The following is a 19183-nucleotide window of genomic DNA, read 5'->3' as shown; positions in this document are numbered from 1 at the left end:
TTGGAACTAGATAGTTTGTTTACATTTCTTATCGTGAGCAAAGACAAACATCAAGAATATTTTGATGTACATAATTCGCAGTGCATGATACATAAAATTTAGTCATTTACATAGAGTTAAATTTTGTGAAAATATGATCTTAAACTTGAGAAGTTCTTTAGATCATTAGATAATGTCGATGGCTAAATTTTATGGCTTTGAATTTGCATATTTATATTTTATCGATATAAAATGAGGAAACCAATTAAAATCTAAATTTCCCAATTGAGTTGTGTTTGCACTTTGCCTAAATAGAGCAGGTGTTGTCTGAGCAACTGAAAATCTTAACCGAAAAGAGATCCCTGGGACACGTGTCGTCCATCTGTACATTGGGCAGCCACAAAAATGGCGTTTCCTTCGTCAATGATATTGAAAGATTGGCGATCGAGAAACCGCCATTCCAATTTCTCTTTCCATAAATTCTCACTCTAGAAATGCACCCTTTAGAAAAAGGTTGAATCTTCCACCCTGCACTGCACCACCGCTTGTACATACACTTGCTTGTATCCTGTACATACGACACTTTCTCTCTCTCTCTCTCTCTCTCTCTCTCCAATCGGGCGCAGCTGCGGACGATCGTAGGCGATTATTAATTTGTTCAAATCAATTGATCGGGAAATGGCTCCACCGCTATCGTCCGACGAGTTTGGGGTCCAAACCCTAACCCTAATTCCTGGCCTCCCAAACGACGTCGGGGCGTTGATTCTCGCATTCGTTCCTTACTGTCACCACGCTCGCCTCAAAGTCACCTGCAAATCGTGGAGGCGCTTCTTCTCCTCGAAAGCCCTAATCTCTCTCCGCCAGAATTACGTGGTCGCACCGAAATTGCTCTGTATTTTCCCGCAGGATCCTTCAATTTCGCCACCGTATCTTTTCGACCCGAAGAATATGTGGTGGTGCCCGCTTCCGCTGATGCCCTGCAATCCGCACGTGTATGGGCTGACAAACTTCATCTCCGTCGCGGTGGGGCCCCACCTCTACGTCCTCGGCGGGTCCCTCTTCGACACCCGGTCTTTCCCCCTGGATCGGCCGTCGCCGTCCTCCTCGGTGTATCGTTTCGATTTCGCAGCGCTTTCATGGGAATCGGTGTCCCCAATGATCACGCCGCGGGGCAGTTTCGCGTGCGCGGCGGTTCCTGAGCGCGGGAAGATATTGGTGGCCGGGGGCGGGTCCCGGCACACGATGTTTGGGGCTGCGGGGAGTAGGATGAGCTCGGTGGAGATGTATGACATAGGGAATGACGAGTGGGTGGCATTGGATGGCTTGCCCAGGTTCCGAGCCGGGTGCGTTGGGTTTTACATTGGGAGGGAGTTTTGGGTGATGGGAGGATACGGTGAGTCGAGGACGGTGCTGGGCGTATTTCCAGTGGATGAGTATTATAGGGATACGGTGGTGATGGAGGTGACGAATGGCGGGAAGTGGAGGGAGCTTGGAGATATGTGGGAGGAAGGGGAAAGGAGGAGGCTGGGGAAGATTGTGGTGGCTCAAGGGGAAATATTCATGCTTGACAGAGGTGAAATATTCAGGTAAATTCTGCTGTGTTATGGGCTTAAAAGTTTTCTGTTACAGTTTAGAAATGGAGGAAAGAACATTCAAGTTACAGTTGAGATAGTTAGGATCTGCTGCATGTTTAAATTGGTGTGCTTAGTTTTGGTGTTGATGTGATATAGAAAATGAAAAACATAGTAGTACTAACATTTGCATTTGGTGTGGTGATACTGATGATAGGTATGAGAAGGGATCAAATCGTTGGGGAAAGGAGACTTGTGTGCCAAAGAAGGTGAGTGATGATGCATCAATTGGGTTTGTTGGGTTAGAGGAGGAGCTCTACTTGCTCACCCTTTTAAATGCAAGTGAGTCGACAACAACAGCAACAAGATCACGGCAGCACAAGAGGTCATCAACGCTGCTAATGCAGATATATAATCCTGGGCAGAGTAGATGGAGGTCAGTTATTGTAAAGCCGCCTTTTCATCAGTCCTTAGATTTTAGAACAACTGTAATGTGTCCTATCCGATTGTAGATCTATCTCTATTTTGGGGAATACTTATGATCATTGTTTGTTGCAATAAATCCCAATCTGATCATCATCAACACCCATATATGTATTTCCAAGTTGGTATATAATTCAATGGATTTGTGTGTTGACACTGGCATAACAGAAAATAAATAAATTGGCTGTAGGTGTTCACATATCCTAGTAGGCAATGAACTAACTGTACACAGGTACAACCTCAAAATAAATTATGTTGATTTCAACAAAGTATATGTGAGGTCGTCCAACAGGTCATGATCAGACAATTTCAGTTAAGCTGTTACCGAAATTTTGGGTACCTAAACTCAAACTCCCTTGAAAACCATTTACTGAAACCAAGTTGCAGTGAGTATTCGGTTTACCAATCACTATAGGCACATTTAGTTTTTCCCCCAGACTTTGAATGTTGTGAGCTTTGAGACTCGAGTGTATGACCAATTTCTTATCATCAAATAATCCGATCAACTTAAATCCTACATAGAATGCTGTTGTGACATGGAATGATCTGACGGCCTCGTGGTCCACTCCTACGCATCATTTGGTACACCTCCTCGATGCATAATCTGGTGCACCTATTTGTCAACATGCTTCTCCGAGCAATTCCCCGAAACTGTCATCTCCGTTGTCTACTTCAAAGTAAAATCAAACGTCTCAGCTTGTCATAATGTAGAAATACAGAACATCAATAGCACTATAGAATTACATAGCATCAACAAGTGAACTAAATATGTTTAGCATCAAAGCTCTAATTTTTAAACCTCCGATCGACTTTCCTCGCTGGCTCAAGACCACTTAAGTTTAGGTATGAAAGCGTTGTGCCATTAACTCGTGAATAAACTATTTAGTTTGAAAATATAAATTATTCCCACCGTTCCACTCAAGATATCCGTTTTTCTATCTACTACCTAACAATTCTTCCTAAAATCTCATGCCACTCAAGAACGTGGACATCTTGAGTGGGACAGAGATAGTACTCTCCAAATGCCTAGCTTGTGGAATAACACGTGAGTCGAATAATATACAAGTCACGACACGATGCTCCTAATCCACGCCAAACCACAATTTATTAAGTCGCGAGTTTCGCAAATTTCAACAAACGTGTATCCCACAAAATGCTTGACAAACATTTTTCGCTTATTTAACAAGTCAATATTTTCAATGTCTACTTTGTTTATATTTGAAACTTAAATAATTTAAATCCTATCGAAAATTAAGCTAATTTTATTCATTCAATTCACCTGCGAGTAGATTGCAATGAAAGATTGAAAGATTTTGAACTTTTTTAAAATAAACAATTGATGGATACATGAAACTTATTAATGGTATATAGCAGTTAAATATATGATCCCTTCAATTTCTCAGTTTCTTTGCAAATCCTGGTAGTCAATAATCAGCTTTTGCACTTTCAACCAAGAAAAATTGAAATCACGCATGATCATCATTTACTTCCATTTCCATACATTTTATATACACACAGAATCTCAAACCTCTACATTCACCATTTTACTGTTATTTGCAACATTGTTTAATCTGAACCCAAAAATTATTAAAACTTTGCTGCTTTCAGGAACAAGACGATGTCTAAAAAAGCAATCTAGGTGACTATAGTACTAGTAGCATTTCTCACCATAAAACCATATGAAGCCACTCGAGTTCTTAATGAAGAAGAAGAGCAATGGATGAGGAGGGGCCAATACCTCCTACAGCCGTTGTTGCAGCATCGTTCTGTTTCACCACCAGGCCCGAACCCCTGCTCATGGGTCCCAGCAAGGGAAAAAGGACATGCACTAACAGCATCGGCCAGCGCAAGTATATCCTCCCCCTCCTCCTCCTGCAGCAGCTAGCGATGCGTATCCAAAGCAAAGTTTGGAGTTTGGTGTTGCTGCTATGAGGATATAAATTCAACTGCGAACTGCAATTGACAAGAAAAACAGTTTCACAAATCACTTGTTTTTAGCAAAATGGCTTTAAGATTCTTTCTTGATTTTAATTCGTATTTGTTTGGTTCAAGAACCAATTATTTACTCTGTTTGATTCTTTTCCATATATAGGTTGTGATTTAGGTGTGCATTTGGCATGTTGTAACAGATTATAGGAAATTAAATAATGAGAGATTATAAATTAACATTTTTCAACAATATGTTTGCCTAGAGTTGAAAAGGCTTAATTTGTATGAAACCTTCGATTTTTAATTCTTCTCTTATCATCAAACATATGCTATAAATGACTATCTATTTTAACTAGGTAACTTGGTCCTGCAGAAATTGAAATTGCATGAACACAAAAAATCGTCGTCTCCAATGAAATTTCATTATCTACCTTCGTGATGACTGTTAATCCAAACAACAGATGGCATCTTCAAATTCTAAAGTAATTGGACAAAAAACGTACCTTACAGAATGCAAGACTCACAACAAAAGATTGATCGCTACTGTGAAAAACTTCCCAGCCAGAAGCTCATCACCAACCTCCATTGCCAAAATAATTCTGAAGGCCGTGCCATACAAAGTCTGCAAAATCGAAAAAATTGACTTTTATGGATAAAGACTGCTTAATTAGACTCCAAGCTCGTTCTATTTCACAAGTTTTCCACTTGCTATCTTTAAGTTTTTACTCGGCAAAACACTCTGTTCCCAAGCCAGAAATGGCAAAGATTGGCAGCCATATCTCGATAAACCTCCAACAACACATAGATGAGGCATAACATCGTGAACTACAACTTAACTGATTCATCTGCACATTCAGCAATCAATTCTTGCTAACTTTCTAACTACATATACATGTCTAGACACAAATATAGACACAGAACAAGATTTCCAAGAAAGAGCTTGTTGCATAACAGAACACAAGAGAGAAAGAAAAAGTGAAGTCAAGAGTCATGATTTAGTGATAAATATGGATACGCATTAACTGAGCACAATTACAAATAGGCAGTTCTACACTTTCAATTGATAATGAACCAATCCCTCCATGCTACACAATTAAAATAAGATTATCAAAACTACATCAATACACAAACAATAATTACATAGAAAATCAATTTAAGAGGGCAGCAGCCAACTTATCCTTCAAGTGTTGAGCAGCACCATCCTGAGTGTGTATGGAGAATGTGTGGATGACTTCACCATGCTCAGTTAAGGAAATGGTGGATTCTTGTGTTGAAACTTGATGCTCTCTCAATTCCTTTATAACCCCAGATACAGGGTGAGCGTCCAGAGGGCAACTTACGTGGACAACTGCATCTTCGCGCCTTTCTTGAAACTCAATGTCTTGTATAGTGCAGTGATACTCATTTCCATTCAAAATCCCCTTTTCTGTTTCCATTATCCTTATCTTCGTCTGAAGATCTGCAATATAGGCAATTGCATCACCGAGCAGAGATGCTTTGTCCATCTTGGAGATATTTGGAACTACTGCTCTTAATGCATAAAACCGTTGATTGAGCTTCTCACGTCTCTGCCTTTCTGCTTCCACGTGATTCAATGGTTCTTCCCTCCCATTTGCTGGCTTCCTACCCCGTTTTCTAGGCTTCCGCTCATCAGAGATGAGAAATGAATCATCCCTAGCTTGCTTAGTGTTAGAAATAATGGATTGTGACAATAGTTTCCCATCACTGTCATCATTTCTGTGCCCATTTGATGAGTTTCCATACATTTGAGCACCACCTAGTGTCTGCAAATCATATGATTCCACAGAATAGACAGAATCATCTTCCACCTTCGGAGAGAAGCTAATACTAATTGGTCCTGATCTGGAACCCCCAACACTCAGTTCCTGACCAAAAATCTTTGGAGCAGCTTTCGTATGTGCTGCTAAACTCGGTTTCACAACTATAGATTTTGCTGATTGAATAACACTCCTATCCTCAGGTATAGAACTCCTGGAGCCAATCTCCACCACCCCTGACTTTGTTGGAACAAACACCACTGTCTCCAAACGAGCCAACTTTGCCAAATATGACCTCGACTCATAACGTTCTAAACAGCTTTTCGCATCAGAAACCCAAATAGACCTACCAGAGTTGAATGACTGAGAGGGAATGGAAGGTTTATCAAAGGGAAAGGCAAGATACATTGATGTGAGATAGAACATCTCCACATCCGAAACTTTGTCCAACTTAGCAGCAACATTATCTTCATCTGATCCCCCAAAGCAAGCATGAATCTTGTGCAGCACCCATCTTCTACCATCTCCATCCACTGATTTCTCATTCTTCGGGACATTACCGTCCTCGTCCTCGCCCTCACCCTCACCTTCCTTTGGCTCCCTACAATGACCGTCGCCCCATATCAAAGCAGACCTACCAGACTTAGATTTAGAAACATGCCAATATATTGCATATGTCCAATCTGATCCCTCAACAATCTTGACCAGTGCTTGCTGCACCCCTAGATCCCCACCGGATGGAGAAAATTCCAACAGCACGTTGTTCGAGGCCAGCCAAGCAAGATATTCAGCTGCTTCATTGCCCACTACCCTTTCCACCACAGCCTTATCCTCATCCTTCAACCAAAACTTACTCCCCATCTTAAAAAAGGGCACAAAAATCACAAGCCTAAAAAGATTGAATAGCGAAATCTCTGCCAAATAGTTGGACAAAAAACAATAGCTCAAACACTAATTCTCTGAAACTAAATTTACCTGAAATCTTACATAAACCCGGTTCAATTCAATGAATCCCGTGAGTTAGCCCGAGGCTAAAGCAAGAATTACTTTTTAGGGAACCCCACATCCGAAGTAATTAGAACCCTATTATTTAGGGGAGAAAAGGGTGAAAGAATATAGTTTTACCCCACCAAATAAAAAATGCACAAGAAAACCTAGGAATTAGGGAATTCGGGATACTCACTGAATGAAGAATGCTGAACAAGTAACACTATCTTTATGAAGAAATAAAGGAGAAAAAATAGATACAAGATGAGATGAATCTGAAAACCAAAAAGTGATATACCTCGTATATAGACTGTGTGTGTGTGTGAAAGAGAGAAATTAGATTTGTTGGAGTAAATATGTGGATTTGATGGAGATGAGAGTTGTGAAAATAGAAGAAGATTCATGAATCAGTACAAGCGGTCGTGTATCACATGACACCCGACTCCTAACCTCATTTCAATGCTTCAATTCATCTTTACTTCACGCGCTAATGCCGTTGTTCAACGTTGATTCACTCCACTTGCCCTATAACTATTAACTGTCGCCCTTTTTCTTTCAATAATCAAATTCGAACACACCATAGTCCCAAAAATATGTCACTTGTCACATGAATAATTCATTGAATTTGCTTACATTTGCAATTTCTAATTTTTTTTATTTTTCGGAAAATATCTCTGTCACCCTTCCTTGTTAATAACTTTGGATAGAGTTTACATTTATGATGGTCTAAATTTTGGGATTTCCTTAGTGCAAGGTCCATCTAATTTAGGATAGTTTGAAAAAAATAAATTGATTTGAGTATAATTTATCTACTTATTAGTCTATAAAATAAAAGTCTATAAAATAAAAGTCTTTAAAATAAAAGGATGAAATAATAAGGAAAGGGGTAATCCGGGTAGTATAAAAATAGGGGAGGCGTAAGGCCATCCACAACGCTGTTCCTATACCGTTCCTATACCGTTCCTTAAACCACTATTTGAGGGCCCCACTGTACTTTTTTACTCCATTCCTTAACTAAGGAACGGAACCTGCAACCCTTCGTTCCTTAACCGTTCCTTAAATTACTATTCATTCAATTTCATTTTTTTTTATTTCCAACCCAATTCCATTTAAATAAACACACTTTATTAAAAAAACAAACACACTTTATTAAAAAACACACAACATTAAAAAAAATTACAACTTAAACTTAAAAAAATAAAAAGCACACAATTAAAATCCTAAAAAAATAAAAAGCACACAATTAAAATCCTAAAAAAATAAAAGTACACAATTTTAATAATTTCATCCGCAAAATTTTTTTTTTTATTAAATTCGTATTTTTTAAAAAAAATTGAATTATTGTGTCACCGGGACGAAGCCCACTCGGGGGCAGCGAGTGGGCTTCACGCGTCGAATGGGAGGCCGCCACGTCGCCTAGGCGCGTGGCGGAACGTTTCGTTCCGCGTTCCTCCGGAACGGGGGCGGCACGGAACGGAACGCGGCACGGCATAGGAACGGGGGCGGCACGGAATGGCGACGGAACGTAGGCTACAACGCGTGCCGCCGCGGAACCGTTCCGCCGGAACGGCATAGGAACCGCAACGGCACAGCGTTGCGGGTGCCCTAAGGACGTCCACAATAGGGGAGTCGCAGCTCCCGGCCCGGGGTGGCTGGGTCGCGGCTCCCTATTGCTGAGGCCACGGAGAGCCGCGGCGAGGGGAGACCAGCTGAGCGCCACCAAGCTGGCCAGGCAGGGGCGCTGGGCCGCAGCGCGCTATTGTGGCGGCCGCGAGCCGCGGCGCCCACCCAACTCCTATTTTTTGAAAATTATTTATATATACTCCATTTTCCACCCATTTTTCACTTCACACACATTTAGACAATCCTAATTTTCATTCTCTACAATTTTTATAGTCTAAAAAATGCAAGGTGGAGTTGATGATTCCCCGGCTATGGAGACTCGGGATACGGCAACATTCCATCTTCCCAACCGTGGAGATCGAGTCCCACCCCCCTCCAAACCAGATGTGGAGTCCGCAATCGCCGCCACCGTGGCAACAAACACCCCAGTATCGGGGTCTGTCCTCCTCTCATTAGCAGAGGAACGTGGGTCGTCCCCAATCAGGGTTCAACGACGAAGGTGGTGAAGAAGAAGTGCTGGATTCTGATGATGTCACCGAGTAGGCGGCGGTGGTGGCGGTGTTTTGTTTAGTGTTTTTATAAAATTTTCGTTGTATAATTTTCCCCTGTCTATAATACAACGAAGATTTGGTTTGAATTTGGTTTTTTTTAATTATGCAATTTTTTAAATTTATTATAGTCCAAAAATATTTATTCTAGTTAAATTAAAATATAAGCAAAAATGAAAAAATAATAATTTGTGGCTTGGGCTTATCCACTATTGTGTGAAAATTGTTTTTTTTTTGGCCCGACCAAGTTTTGTGGCCTTGGCCAAGTTTGGTGGCTTGGCCTTGGACTTGGGCTCCACTATTGTGGATGTCCTAAAGGGGCAAGGTTGACCTAAATACCCTTTCTCTAATCCTTTGCCTTTTCCAGTCCCTCCGAATCCCCTTCGTCTCTACCGATGCCCCTCAAAATTTTCTTAGCTCCCTTTGCCCTCCAATTTTGCAGGTATTTTCAATTCTCTCCCTACTCTTTTCTCTCGACATCTAAGAGCACCCACAATAGGGACGGATGTCCCGACGGACATCCCAAAACACTTCCTGCCACGTCATAAGGACATCTCACTGCACAATAGCGGACATCCCCAAGGACATCCCAACGGACATCCCAATAATCAAAATTCACAAATTCACAAATATGCAATTTTACGGAATTAAAATTTCGACATGAATACGGAAAAAATGCAACCATTTTATTTTTAAAAAATGCATAATTAAATTTAAAATATATATATAATTAAATACGTTGTTCAACGTGCACCCCTCCGCGCCCACAAACTCACGTTGTTCAACGTGCACCCCTCCGCGCCCACAAACTCTTCAATTATATCATTCTGAGGTCGAATAAGAGCTTCTTGTTGGCGCATGTCGGCAATGCACGGACCCGATCGGTGTTCCCATGAGATATCTCCATTCGTACATTAGCCGCGGCCACGCCGTGGCTTGGACCGGTAGCATCAACATCATCATTGGTCCAATCAGTCAGCGTTGGACCTTCATTTTCGACAATCATGTTGTGCATGATAATACATGCGTACATGACATCAGCGATACACTCGGGATACCACAGCCGTGTTGGACCCTTCACTACCGCCCATCGAGCCTGTAGCACACCAAAGGCCCGCTCCACATCCTTGCGCGCCGCCTCCTGCCGACCCGCAAAGTAGACCCTCTTTTCATCTATTGGACATCTGATCGTCTTCACAAAGACGAGCCAACTAGGGTATATCTCATCCGCCAAATAGTAGCCCATGTCGTGCTGGTTGCCGTTGGCGACGAAACTGACGGTCGGACCAACGGCCATGCACTGCTTGTTGAAAAGGGGTGACGAATTTAGGACGTTGATGTTGTTGTTCGACCCGGCTACTCCAAAATACGCATGTCAAATCCATAGCCGGTAGTCAGCTACGGCTTCAAGGATCATCGTTGAATTCTTGCTTTTGAAGCCGGTCGTGTACAACCCTTTCCAAGCGGCGGGGCAGTTCTTCCACTCCCAATGCATACAATCTATGCTGCCCAACATTCCCGGAAACTCGTGCTGATTCTCGTGCATATCCATTAGAGCCTGGCAGTCTTCGGGGATAGGCTTCAGAAGATACATTTCCCCGTATATCTCAATAAAGCCATGATAAAAATACTTCAGACACTTGCGGGCAGTCGTCTCGCCGATGTGGAGGTACTCGTCGAACATGTCAGTCGCGCCTCCGTATGCCAGCTGCCTGATTGTGGCAGTGCACTTCTGTATAGGCGTGTGACCGGGTCTACCAATCGCATCCTCCCTGAACCTGAAATACATGTACCGACGCTCTAAAGCGTACACAATACTCATAAATAGTGGCCGATGCATCCTAAAACGCCGCCGGAAAAAGTTCTCCCCAAACCGCAGCTCCTCCGCGAAGTAGTCCTCAAACAACCGGCGATGTGCAGCGATGTGGTCCGGGGTACTACACCTCGACGATGGATGGGGCGAGGTACCACCGGCTGCAGCTGCCGCTACAGGTGCTCTTGTACCCGGCGATTTATCTCGGCAGACGTATAAGCCCGCAACCGTTCATTAATTTGTTGCCTTGTGTCAGCAACATCCCTACCACTGCCACCCGCACCACTACCACTACAACCACCACTAGCCATCCACTACCACTATAACCACCACTAGCCATTTTGGATCTACCGATAGAAACGTAGAGAGGAAGAAGAAAAACTCGTTAATACAAGTGTTAATACAAGTGGTGCGAATTAAATGAAGTTCAATAAGTCGTATATATAGAGTTTCTAAAAAAAATTTGAAAATTTGGGACGTCCCTCGTGTCGCCGCAATAGCGGACGACCTCTCATCCGCAAGGGACGTCTGCGTCCGCCTCCGACGACATAGCGGACGTCCGCCGGGACTTCCGCTATTGCGGATGCTCTAACCAAATCTATTTTCCCACGCCAAAATAGTTTGTTGTTTTAGTGTATTCAAATTAGATTCGATTGTGATTTCATGAATAAATTCAGATTTAAGGCCCGCGATATGTTCGGTTTAGTTTCTGTTACCCTTTCTACTTATGTGTATCGGTTAATTTCTGGTTTCGATTCATTAGAGGATGTTGGATTTTTCAGTAGTTTAATTTCAGGGATTTTGTGGTCGCTGAATTTTGCTCGCTGCGTGTTGTACTCAAATAATTAATCTTGCTAATCTTTTTATTATTTTATTGTTTTCTTCGATTCTCCTTTCATTGAGTTCTGTTTGATTAGGGATTCGAGCTTTATTGAAGTTGCTTTTCCTTTGGTTTATGCGAGAATTTATGTGAATGTATAACTTTCTTGTGTTTGTTTGGGTTAATTTTTTTGGCTGGAAAATTCTTTATGGTCTTTGATGGGGTACGAACTAAACAACTAAACCCTAGTTGCGAGCCCAATAACAGTGACGGCCCATCAGCCCAAAACCCAAGAAAGAGTATCAGTTCGGCATGACCAAAGAGTTCGGTTCGGCACAACCAAAGAGTTCGGTCGCAGCCTACAGCTCGGTAAAAGCCAACCAATCAAGCTCTACTCTCAAAACCCAAGAAAGAGTATCAGTTCGGCATGACCAAAGAGTTCGGTTCGGCACAACCAAAGAGTTCGGCCGCAGCCTACAGCTCGGTAAAAGCCAACCAATCAAGCTCTACTCTCAGATCGGCAAAAGAACCAATCAAGCTCTACTCTCAGATCGGCAAAAGCTAATCGGCAAAGTTCAGCAGTTCGGTCTCAGTGTTCGACCGAACAAGGAGATAGTGGACCCATGCAGGATCTCCACGACCTCCATTACACCCACGATCTATTTAGTGGTGTTAAGCAGTTATCAACCATCCACGACCTAGTGAGTGGTGCTGCAAACCACGATCTTAGTTCAATGTATAAATAGAACCTAGATCAGATAGACAGGGGTTAAGCTCTCTAGATCCTGAGTCTTATAGCAAATCAGTATTGTAATCTGTAAGCGAGACCAAGCAATACAAATTTGCCCTCTTTTCTTCCCGTGGACGTAGATTTACCTCAGTAAATCGAACCACGTAATTTTCAGTGTTGTGATCATTTATTACTTGCATTTACTCCCATCAAAAATTCGCCACATCATCACTGGCGCCGTCTGTGGGAAACAGAGAACCAAAACTGTGATAAAAGCGAGTTTTTGATCCTTTTCCACCAAAAAAAAAAATGCATACCAGATCACATAATACCCGTACTTCCGTCCGTGATGAAGGTGAGGAAGCTAGTCCAGCCCATAGGTCTGGAAAACAGCCTCGGGAGAAATCTGCCTCCAGTTCTCACGGTGAAAGAACAAACCACTCCAAAAGTCCTCGCACCGAGCCTCCCCAGCAGCTCGCTTTGAATGAGGCTGTCAAGTCGTTCTTGGCTGAGAAGCAGGATGAGTTCTTAACATTCCTGCAAAAGAGCCAGAAGCCGGAGAAGAAAACGGCGGATTCTCCCTCCCCCTCCAGGCATGAAAGTCACTACCGCAGTAGTGTCGCACCTTCCCGGAGAAAGAATCCTCACCACCGACATGTTCCTTCTCCTCCTTGTTACCGAAATCACAGGAGAACTCCATCTCCACCATACCGGAGAGATGTCGGATTCGCTATGTATGGAGCGCTGAAGACTCCATTCTCGGATGATATCACCAGAACTCCATTGCCACAGAATTACCGAACTCCGTCAATGACTTATGACGGGTTAGTGGATCCTCATGATTTCCTGGGACGCTATCAGTATAATATGGCGAACCAAGGTCTCAATGAGGTTCACATGTGTAAGCTGTTTCCCGAGCTGCTTATCGGGAACGCAAGAAGGTGGTTTGACAGCCTCCCTCAAGGGAGCATTAGATCTTACAGAGATCTAATGGATGCTTTTCACAGGAGATTCTTCCAGAAAGCGGAAGCCCGAATCACTTCGGCTTAGCTGCTTTCTATACGTCAAGGTCGCGATGAAAAAATTAGCGACTTCATGACGAGATTCCACAAGGAATGCCTACAAGTAGATGATCTCAATGATCTACTTGTCATTTCGGCATTCCAAAATGGAATTCTGCCCGGAGCTCTCTACAGAAAGCTCGTTGAGTGCAGTCCGCAAACAGCTCAAGAGATGTGGGACATTGCGGACCAGTTTTCTCGTGCCGATGAGGCAGACCGTCGAAAACGGTCTTTAGACAGCTCATCCAGAGGAGACAAAAAGAAGCCCGATCATAGCGATCAGGGGCTTCCTCGCCGAACTCCTTTTGAAAGAATTCAAAGGGCACCGGTACAAGGCAGATTGGGACCACGTCTCGATCTTGAGAAACCGCCCGCTCAGTTCGTACCACTGAACAAGTCGAGAGCGGAAATTTTCGAACTGCATTCTGATATGTTCGAAAAACCAAAGCGGATGACGAAATCAGCCACGCGCCGAAGTCAGGATACGTACTGCTCCTACCATCAAGACCACGGTCACGATACCGAGGAGTGCCGAAATTTGGCAGCAGGTATTGATGTTCTTGTGAAAGCAGGGACGTTAAAAAAATACCAAAGCAAGCTGCCGAAGAAGAATAAGAAACAGAGAGGTGCGAACTGCGCTCCTCAGGATCCTAAAAGGCAACAGGATCCCGAAGACGATGACGAGCCGCAATATGACGGAGTAATCCAGACTATTGACGCTCTCCCAGCCGGGAAGACTAAGTCGTCTCTAAAAGCAGAACGCAGAGGCGTCAATCGAGAGGAGCCTATGCATAAAAGGCTGAAGAAGGAGGAAGTAATCACGTTTTCAGATGCAGATCCCGTCCCGGCCATTTCTCCTCATCAAGACGCGATTGTCATTCAGGCCGGAGTGGCAAACAAACTGATCCACAGAGTGTTTGTGGATACAGGAGCGTCGGTTAGCATTCTTTTTAAAGAATGTTTTGATAAACTGGAAGTGGATCCAGCTCGGCTCAGTCCGGCCCCACTTCCTCTGAAAAGTTTCGCCCAGGAAGACACCCGCCCTGAAGGTACTATCAGCCTTCCGATTACGGTGGGAAGAGCGCCTACTAGCTCCAGTACGATGATCGAGTTTTTTGTGGTAAAAGCTCGGTCCCCGTATAACATCATCCTGGGAAGAGACTGGCTCAACACAGTTCGGGCCATTTGCTCTACTTATCACCTCACAATCAAGATCCCCACTAAAGGAGGGATTGCAGTCATCCGAGGTGATCAAAAGAGAGCAAAAGAATGTTTGCAGATTGCGCTTAAAAGTGCCGAGCAATCAGATCGGCACCATCAAGCATAGCAATCACAGCAGCCGGAGTCAGAGGCAGGCGAAATGACCGAAGTCACACCGGAGCCGAACTCAATGACAGTTCAGTTATACGAAGATGATCCATCCAGAACGGTCAAGATCGGTTTCGCGGGAACACCTCTGCTCCGGGAAAAGACCATCCAGCTCCTCAAAGAGTACAAAGATGTCTTTGCGTGGTCTCCGTTGGACATGACCGGAGTGTCTTCCGAGGTAATTACACATCGGTTAAATATTGATCCTTCAGTCCGGCCTATAAAACAGAAGCAAAGACTCTTTGCGGCAGAAAGAAATCAAGTCATCCATGACGAAGTCCGCCAATTACTGAAAGCGGATGTATTATTCGAAGTAAAATATCCTTCTTGGGTGGCCAATCCTGTGATGATCAAGAAAAAAGAAGGAGGATGGCGGATGTGCATAGATTTTACCGATCTAAATAAGCACTGTCCTAAAGATTGCTACCCCCTTCCGAACATAGATAAAAAAGTAGAAGCTTTGATAGGCTTCGAAATTTTCTGTTTTCTTGATTTGTATAAAGGATACCACCAAGTTTTAATGGATGAGAATGATGCTTCAAAAACGGCTTTCATTACTGACTTCGGCATTTTTGCTTATAAAAAGATGCCATTCGGTTTAAAGAATGCCGGAGCCACATATCAAAGGATGGTAGACAAGCTATTTCGGCACCTGATCGGAAAAGAGGTTGAAGTCTATGTTGACGACATAGTTGTTAAAAGTAGAAGCACTTCGGATTACGAAGACAATCTCAAATCAACTCTCGACGTGCTCAAAAAAGCCAACCTCAAACTCAATCCCCAAAAATGTACCTTTTTGGTAGATTCGGGAAAGTTTCTGGGTTGTTGGGTTTCAAAGGACGGACTCAAGGCAAATCCCCTAAAGGTTCAAGTTGTTCAGAACATGGCAATGCCGAAGTCCATACATGATGTGCAAAGGCTAACTGGATGTCTAGCCACACTGAATAGATTCCTTTCCCAAGCAGCCGAAAAGCAACTGCCGTTCTTCAATGTTTTGAAGAAGGCACCAAAGTTCGAGTGGGGAGCCGAACAGAAAAAGGCTTTTGACGAACTCAAAAGTTATTTAGCCGAACTCCCTATTCTCTCTGCTCCAACAGATGCCGAAGTGATATTCTTATATTTAGCGGCATCAGATCAAACCATTAGCGCGGTACTTGTACGAGAAGAAGGCCTAAAGCAGCGTCCTATCTACTTTACAAGCCGAGCATTAAGAGGTCCCGAAACAAGGTATCAACCTCTGGAAAAAATTGCTCTGGCATTAGTAAATGCAGCAAGGAGACTGCGGCCATATTTCTATGCTCACAAGGTATGCGTCTTAACCGATCTTCCACTTCGGCAAGTTTTGACTAAGCCTGAAGCATCAGGCAGAATTGCCAAGTGGGCCATAGAGTTGGGAGATCATTCAATAGAATATCTACCTCGGAAAGCCATCAAGGGACAAGCCTTGGCAGATTTTCTGGTAGAGGCAAAGTTCGATCAAGCAATCCCTATTGTTGCCGAACAGAAAAGCCCTGCCAATGATGAACCAACACAGCCCCAGGAACCCGAAGTAGAGCCGCCGGACTGTTGGATTGGATTCGTAGATGGAGCTTCGAATAAGACGGGAAGTGGAGCTGGTATTCTACTTATCGCTCCCGACGGACACGAGGTAACTTATTCACTTCAGTTCTTATTCCCAACCACTAATAACGAAGCCGAATACGAAGCCCTTCTTGCCGGACTTCGGTTAGCGCAAAGTCTATTTATCAAATCTCTCAAAATCCATTGTGATTCACAAGTCATAGTGAATCACATGTTGGGTACAAGTGAAGCCCGAGATGAAAGGATGAAAAAATACTTGGACAAAGCGCAAAGCATTAGCCGAAGTTTCTCTTATTTTCGGATAATCCGCATTCCCAGAGCGGAAAATGGCCGAGCAGATACTTTAAGCAAGTTAGCCTCATATCCGAGCTCAAAAGTGGAGGAATTACCGCACAGAAGCATTGATGATGCTGAGGTACTTTCAGTAACCAGCTCGCCGAACTGGATGACGCCAATATCAAAGTATCTAGATCAAGGACAACTGCCCGAGGATAAGAGAGAAGCTCGGAAAATCACATGCCGAGCACTTCGGTATGAACTTCATGAAGGAGTCCTATATAGAAAGTCCTACCTTCAACCGTTATTGCGATGTGTAGGACCAGAAGAGACGGACTACATCCTTAGAGAAGTTCATGAAGGATCGTGCGGCAGCCACATCGGAGCTAGAGCTTTAGCTAAAAAAGTTCTGAGATGGGGATATTATTGGCCAACTTTGGTACAAGAAGCAGTACAGCTCGTTAAGAAATGTACGAAGTGCCAAATCCATGCAAATATCCCAAGGATACCGCAGACCGATCTGTGTGCTATGCAAAGCCCTTGGCCTTTTATGCAATGGGGCATAGACATAGTAGGACCACTACCACAAGCTCCTCGGCAAATGAAATTCTTGATCGTTGCCGTGGACTACTTCACAAAGTGGGTGGAGGCTGAACCATTAGCTACGATAACGAGCTCGAAGGCATTGGATTTTGTTTGAAAGAACATAGTTTGCCGATTTGGCATACCCCATATCCTCATTTCGGATAATGGGACTCAGTTCACCGACAAGACATTCAAGAATTGGTGCCAAGAGTTGAATATTCAACAGCGGTTCACTTCGGTCTCTCACCCACAAGCAAACGGACAAACGGAAGTAACAAACCGTATTTTGGTGAAAGGATTAAAAGCTCGGTTAGAACAAGCCAAAGGACAATGGGTAGAAAATCTTCCTCAAGTCCTATGGTCGTACCGAACTACACCAAAAACCTCCAACGGTGAAACTCCGTATAGTCTAGTGTACGGCACTGAAGTCGTAATTCCGGTTGAGATCGGCATACCCAGCCCCCGAACACTCAATTTCTCAACAGAACTGAATGATGACGGACTGAGAGCCGAACTAGATCTTGCCGAAGAAAGAAGAGAACTGGCCTGCATAAAAGCAGCCAAGTACAAGGAGCAAGTAACCCGGTATTATAACCAAAGGGTGAAAAAGCTGCAGTTTCAAGTGGGAGATCTCGTATTGAGAAACAATGAAGTAAGCCGAGCAGAAAAGCTGGGCAAACTTGAACCCACATGGGAAGGTCCGTATCGGGTGTCAGAAGTCCTGGGAAAAGGGTCTTATAAATTGACTCACATGTCAGGAGAACAAGTACCCCGAACATGGCATATTTCCAACCTCAAGAAGTTCCATTTGTAAGAGACAAGGTCCGGTCAGTCTTGTATCTAGTTCGGTCCTAGGGATATGTGCTTTCATGTTTCTATTTGTCCTTTATGCTGGTCGTTTTATAAAAGTTTAAAATCTTTTTCGTCTTCTTTATTTGTCTTTATGTGCGTTTAGTCTCTATGTGCGTTTTGTCTCTTATAAATATTACTGAGGTATATTGATCTTTAAAGGCTGATCCCCTTTTTAGATCATGTATTAAAGACAATTGTGCGTCCAAGCTTCTAAGGAAGATACAAGACCACAATTCAGCTTAAGAAACAAGCAGTTCGTCTGAAACGGACTGCAATAAGCCGAAAACCACTTCGGTCAACCAGGGAAAGTCCAATCCGAGCGATAAAACTCGCCAAATTAGGACACAAAAGGAAAGTCCGATCCGAGCGATAAAACTCGCCAAATTAGGACACAAAAGGAAAGTCCGATCCGAGCGATAAAACTCGCCAAATTAGGACACAAAAGGAAAGTCCAATCCGAGCGATAAAATTCGCCAAATTAGGACACAAAGGGAAAGTCCAATCCAAGCGATAAAACTCGCCAAATAAGGACACAAACTAAGTCCGGTCAAAGAAGAGTTTACTTCATAAGACCAAGGACGAGTCCGGTCAAAGAAGAGTTTACGTCATAAGACCAAGGACGAGTCCGGTCAAAGAAGAATTTACTTCATAAGACCGAAGACGAGTCCGGTCAAAGAAGAGTTTTCTTCATAAGACCGAAGACGAGTCCGGTCAAAGAAGAGTTTTCTTCATAAGACTGAAGACGAGTCCGGTCAAAGAAGAGTTTTCTTCATAAGACCGAAGACGAGTCCGGTCAAAGAAGAGTTTTCTTCATAAGACTGAGGACGAGTCCGGCCAAAGAAGAGTTTTCTTCATAAGACCGCGGACGAGTACAATAAATGAAATAAAAAATCGCTGAACTGTAAATACGCAGTGATAGAAGCGAAATGAAAAAATTTCATTTATTAAGTCTTGTTCGGCATACAATTTCGCTGCCCTACGAGAAGGCGTTACACCATTACAAAGGACTATTCTACTGTCCACGGTTGCTAAAGTTGAGCCACCTATCCAAAAAATCCTCATGATGCTGAGTTCGGGTGTTCCGAACAGTTGAAGAATAAGTAGGTCGACGAGATGCTCTGATCGACCTACCGCCCCTTCCCTGAGTCCGGGAAGTTCTAGCACCTCGGCGGCGAAGAGTCTCTTCACGAAGCATCCGC

General features: G+C 43.5%; 2 protein-coding genes across 7 annotated transcripts; one reads left to right on the top strand and one right to left on the bottom strand.

Annotated features, from left to right (window-relative positions):
• The first annotated feature begins 323 nt into the window (after window positions 1-323).
• Window positions 324-2141, top strand: LOC121798624 (F-box/kelch-repeat protein OR23-like). The gene is made up of 2 exons (XM_042197713.1): window positions 324-1565; window positions 1768-2141. The coding sequence occupies exons 1-2, from the start codon at window positions 658-660 to the stop codon at window positions 2060-2062; spliced, it is 1203 nt and encodes a 400-aa protein (XP_042053647.1). The 5' UTR covers window positions 324-657; the 3' UTR covers window positions 2063-2141.
• Window positions 2142-2236: 95 nt separating this feature from the next.
• LOC121798623 (transcription factor MTB3-like) lies at window positions 2237-7206 on the bottom strand. Of its 6 annotated transcripts, XM_042197711.1 has the most exons (5): window positions 6924-7206; window positions 6716-6823; window positions 5136-6601; window positions 4466-4584; window positions 3455-3986 (listed from the first exon to the last, which is right to left on the bottom strand). In XM_042197711.1, exons 3-4 carry the CDS (start codon window positions 6599-6601, stop codon window positions 4503-4505), a joined length of 1548 nt encoding a protein of 515 aa, XP_042053645.1. In that variant the 5' UTR covers window positions 6716-6823; window positions 6924-7206; the 3' UTR covers window positions 3455-3986; window positions 4466-4502. The 6 variants fall into 6 exon arrangements, 5 of the variants coding, with proteins under 5 accessions (XP_042053645.1, XP_042053644.1, XP_042053643.1 ...); XR_006050078.1 differs by adding an exon at window positions 2237-2700 and having other exon boundaries at window positions 3772-3986; window positions 5136-7205; XM_042197710.1 differs by having other exon boundaries at window positions 6716-7206.
• Between the last annotated feature and the right edge of the window lie 11977 nt (window positions 7207-19183).

The sequence above is a fragment of the Salvia splendens genome, chromosome 4, assembly GCF_004379255.2.
Source record: "Salvia splendens isolate huo1 chromosome 4, SspV2, whole genome shotgun sequence".
NCBI lineage: Eukaryota > Viridiplantae > Streptophyta > Magnoliopsida > Lamiales > Lamiaceae > Salvia > Salvia splendens.
Note: the sequence above shows the minus strand (reverse complement) of the source record. Positions and strands in the feature narration are given on the sequence as shown.

Excerpts from the sequence above, each read along its gene's own strand:
- LOC121798623 (XM_042197710.1), bottom strand. The coding sequence starts at position 6,601 with ATGGGGAGTAAGTTTTGGTTGAAGGATGAGGATAAGGCTGTGGTGGAA. Across the intron at positions 4,585-5,135 it reads GCTCAACACTTGAAGGATAA|ACTTTGTATGGCACGGCCTT; the intron begins GTTGGCTGCTGC and ends TCGATTTTGCAG.
- LOC121798624 (XM_042197713.1), top strand. The coding sequence starts at position 658 with ATGGCTCCACCGCTATCGTCCGACGAGTTTGGGGTCCAAACCCTAACC. Across the intron at positions 1,566-1,767 it reads GACAGAGGTGAAATATTCAG|GTATGAGAAGGGATCAAATC; the intron begins GTAAATTCTGCT and ends TACTGATGATAG.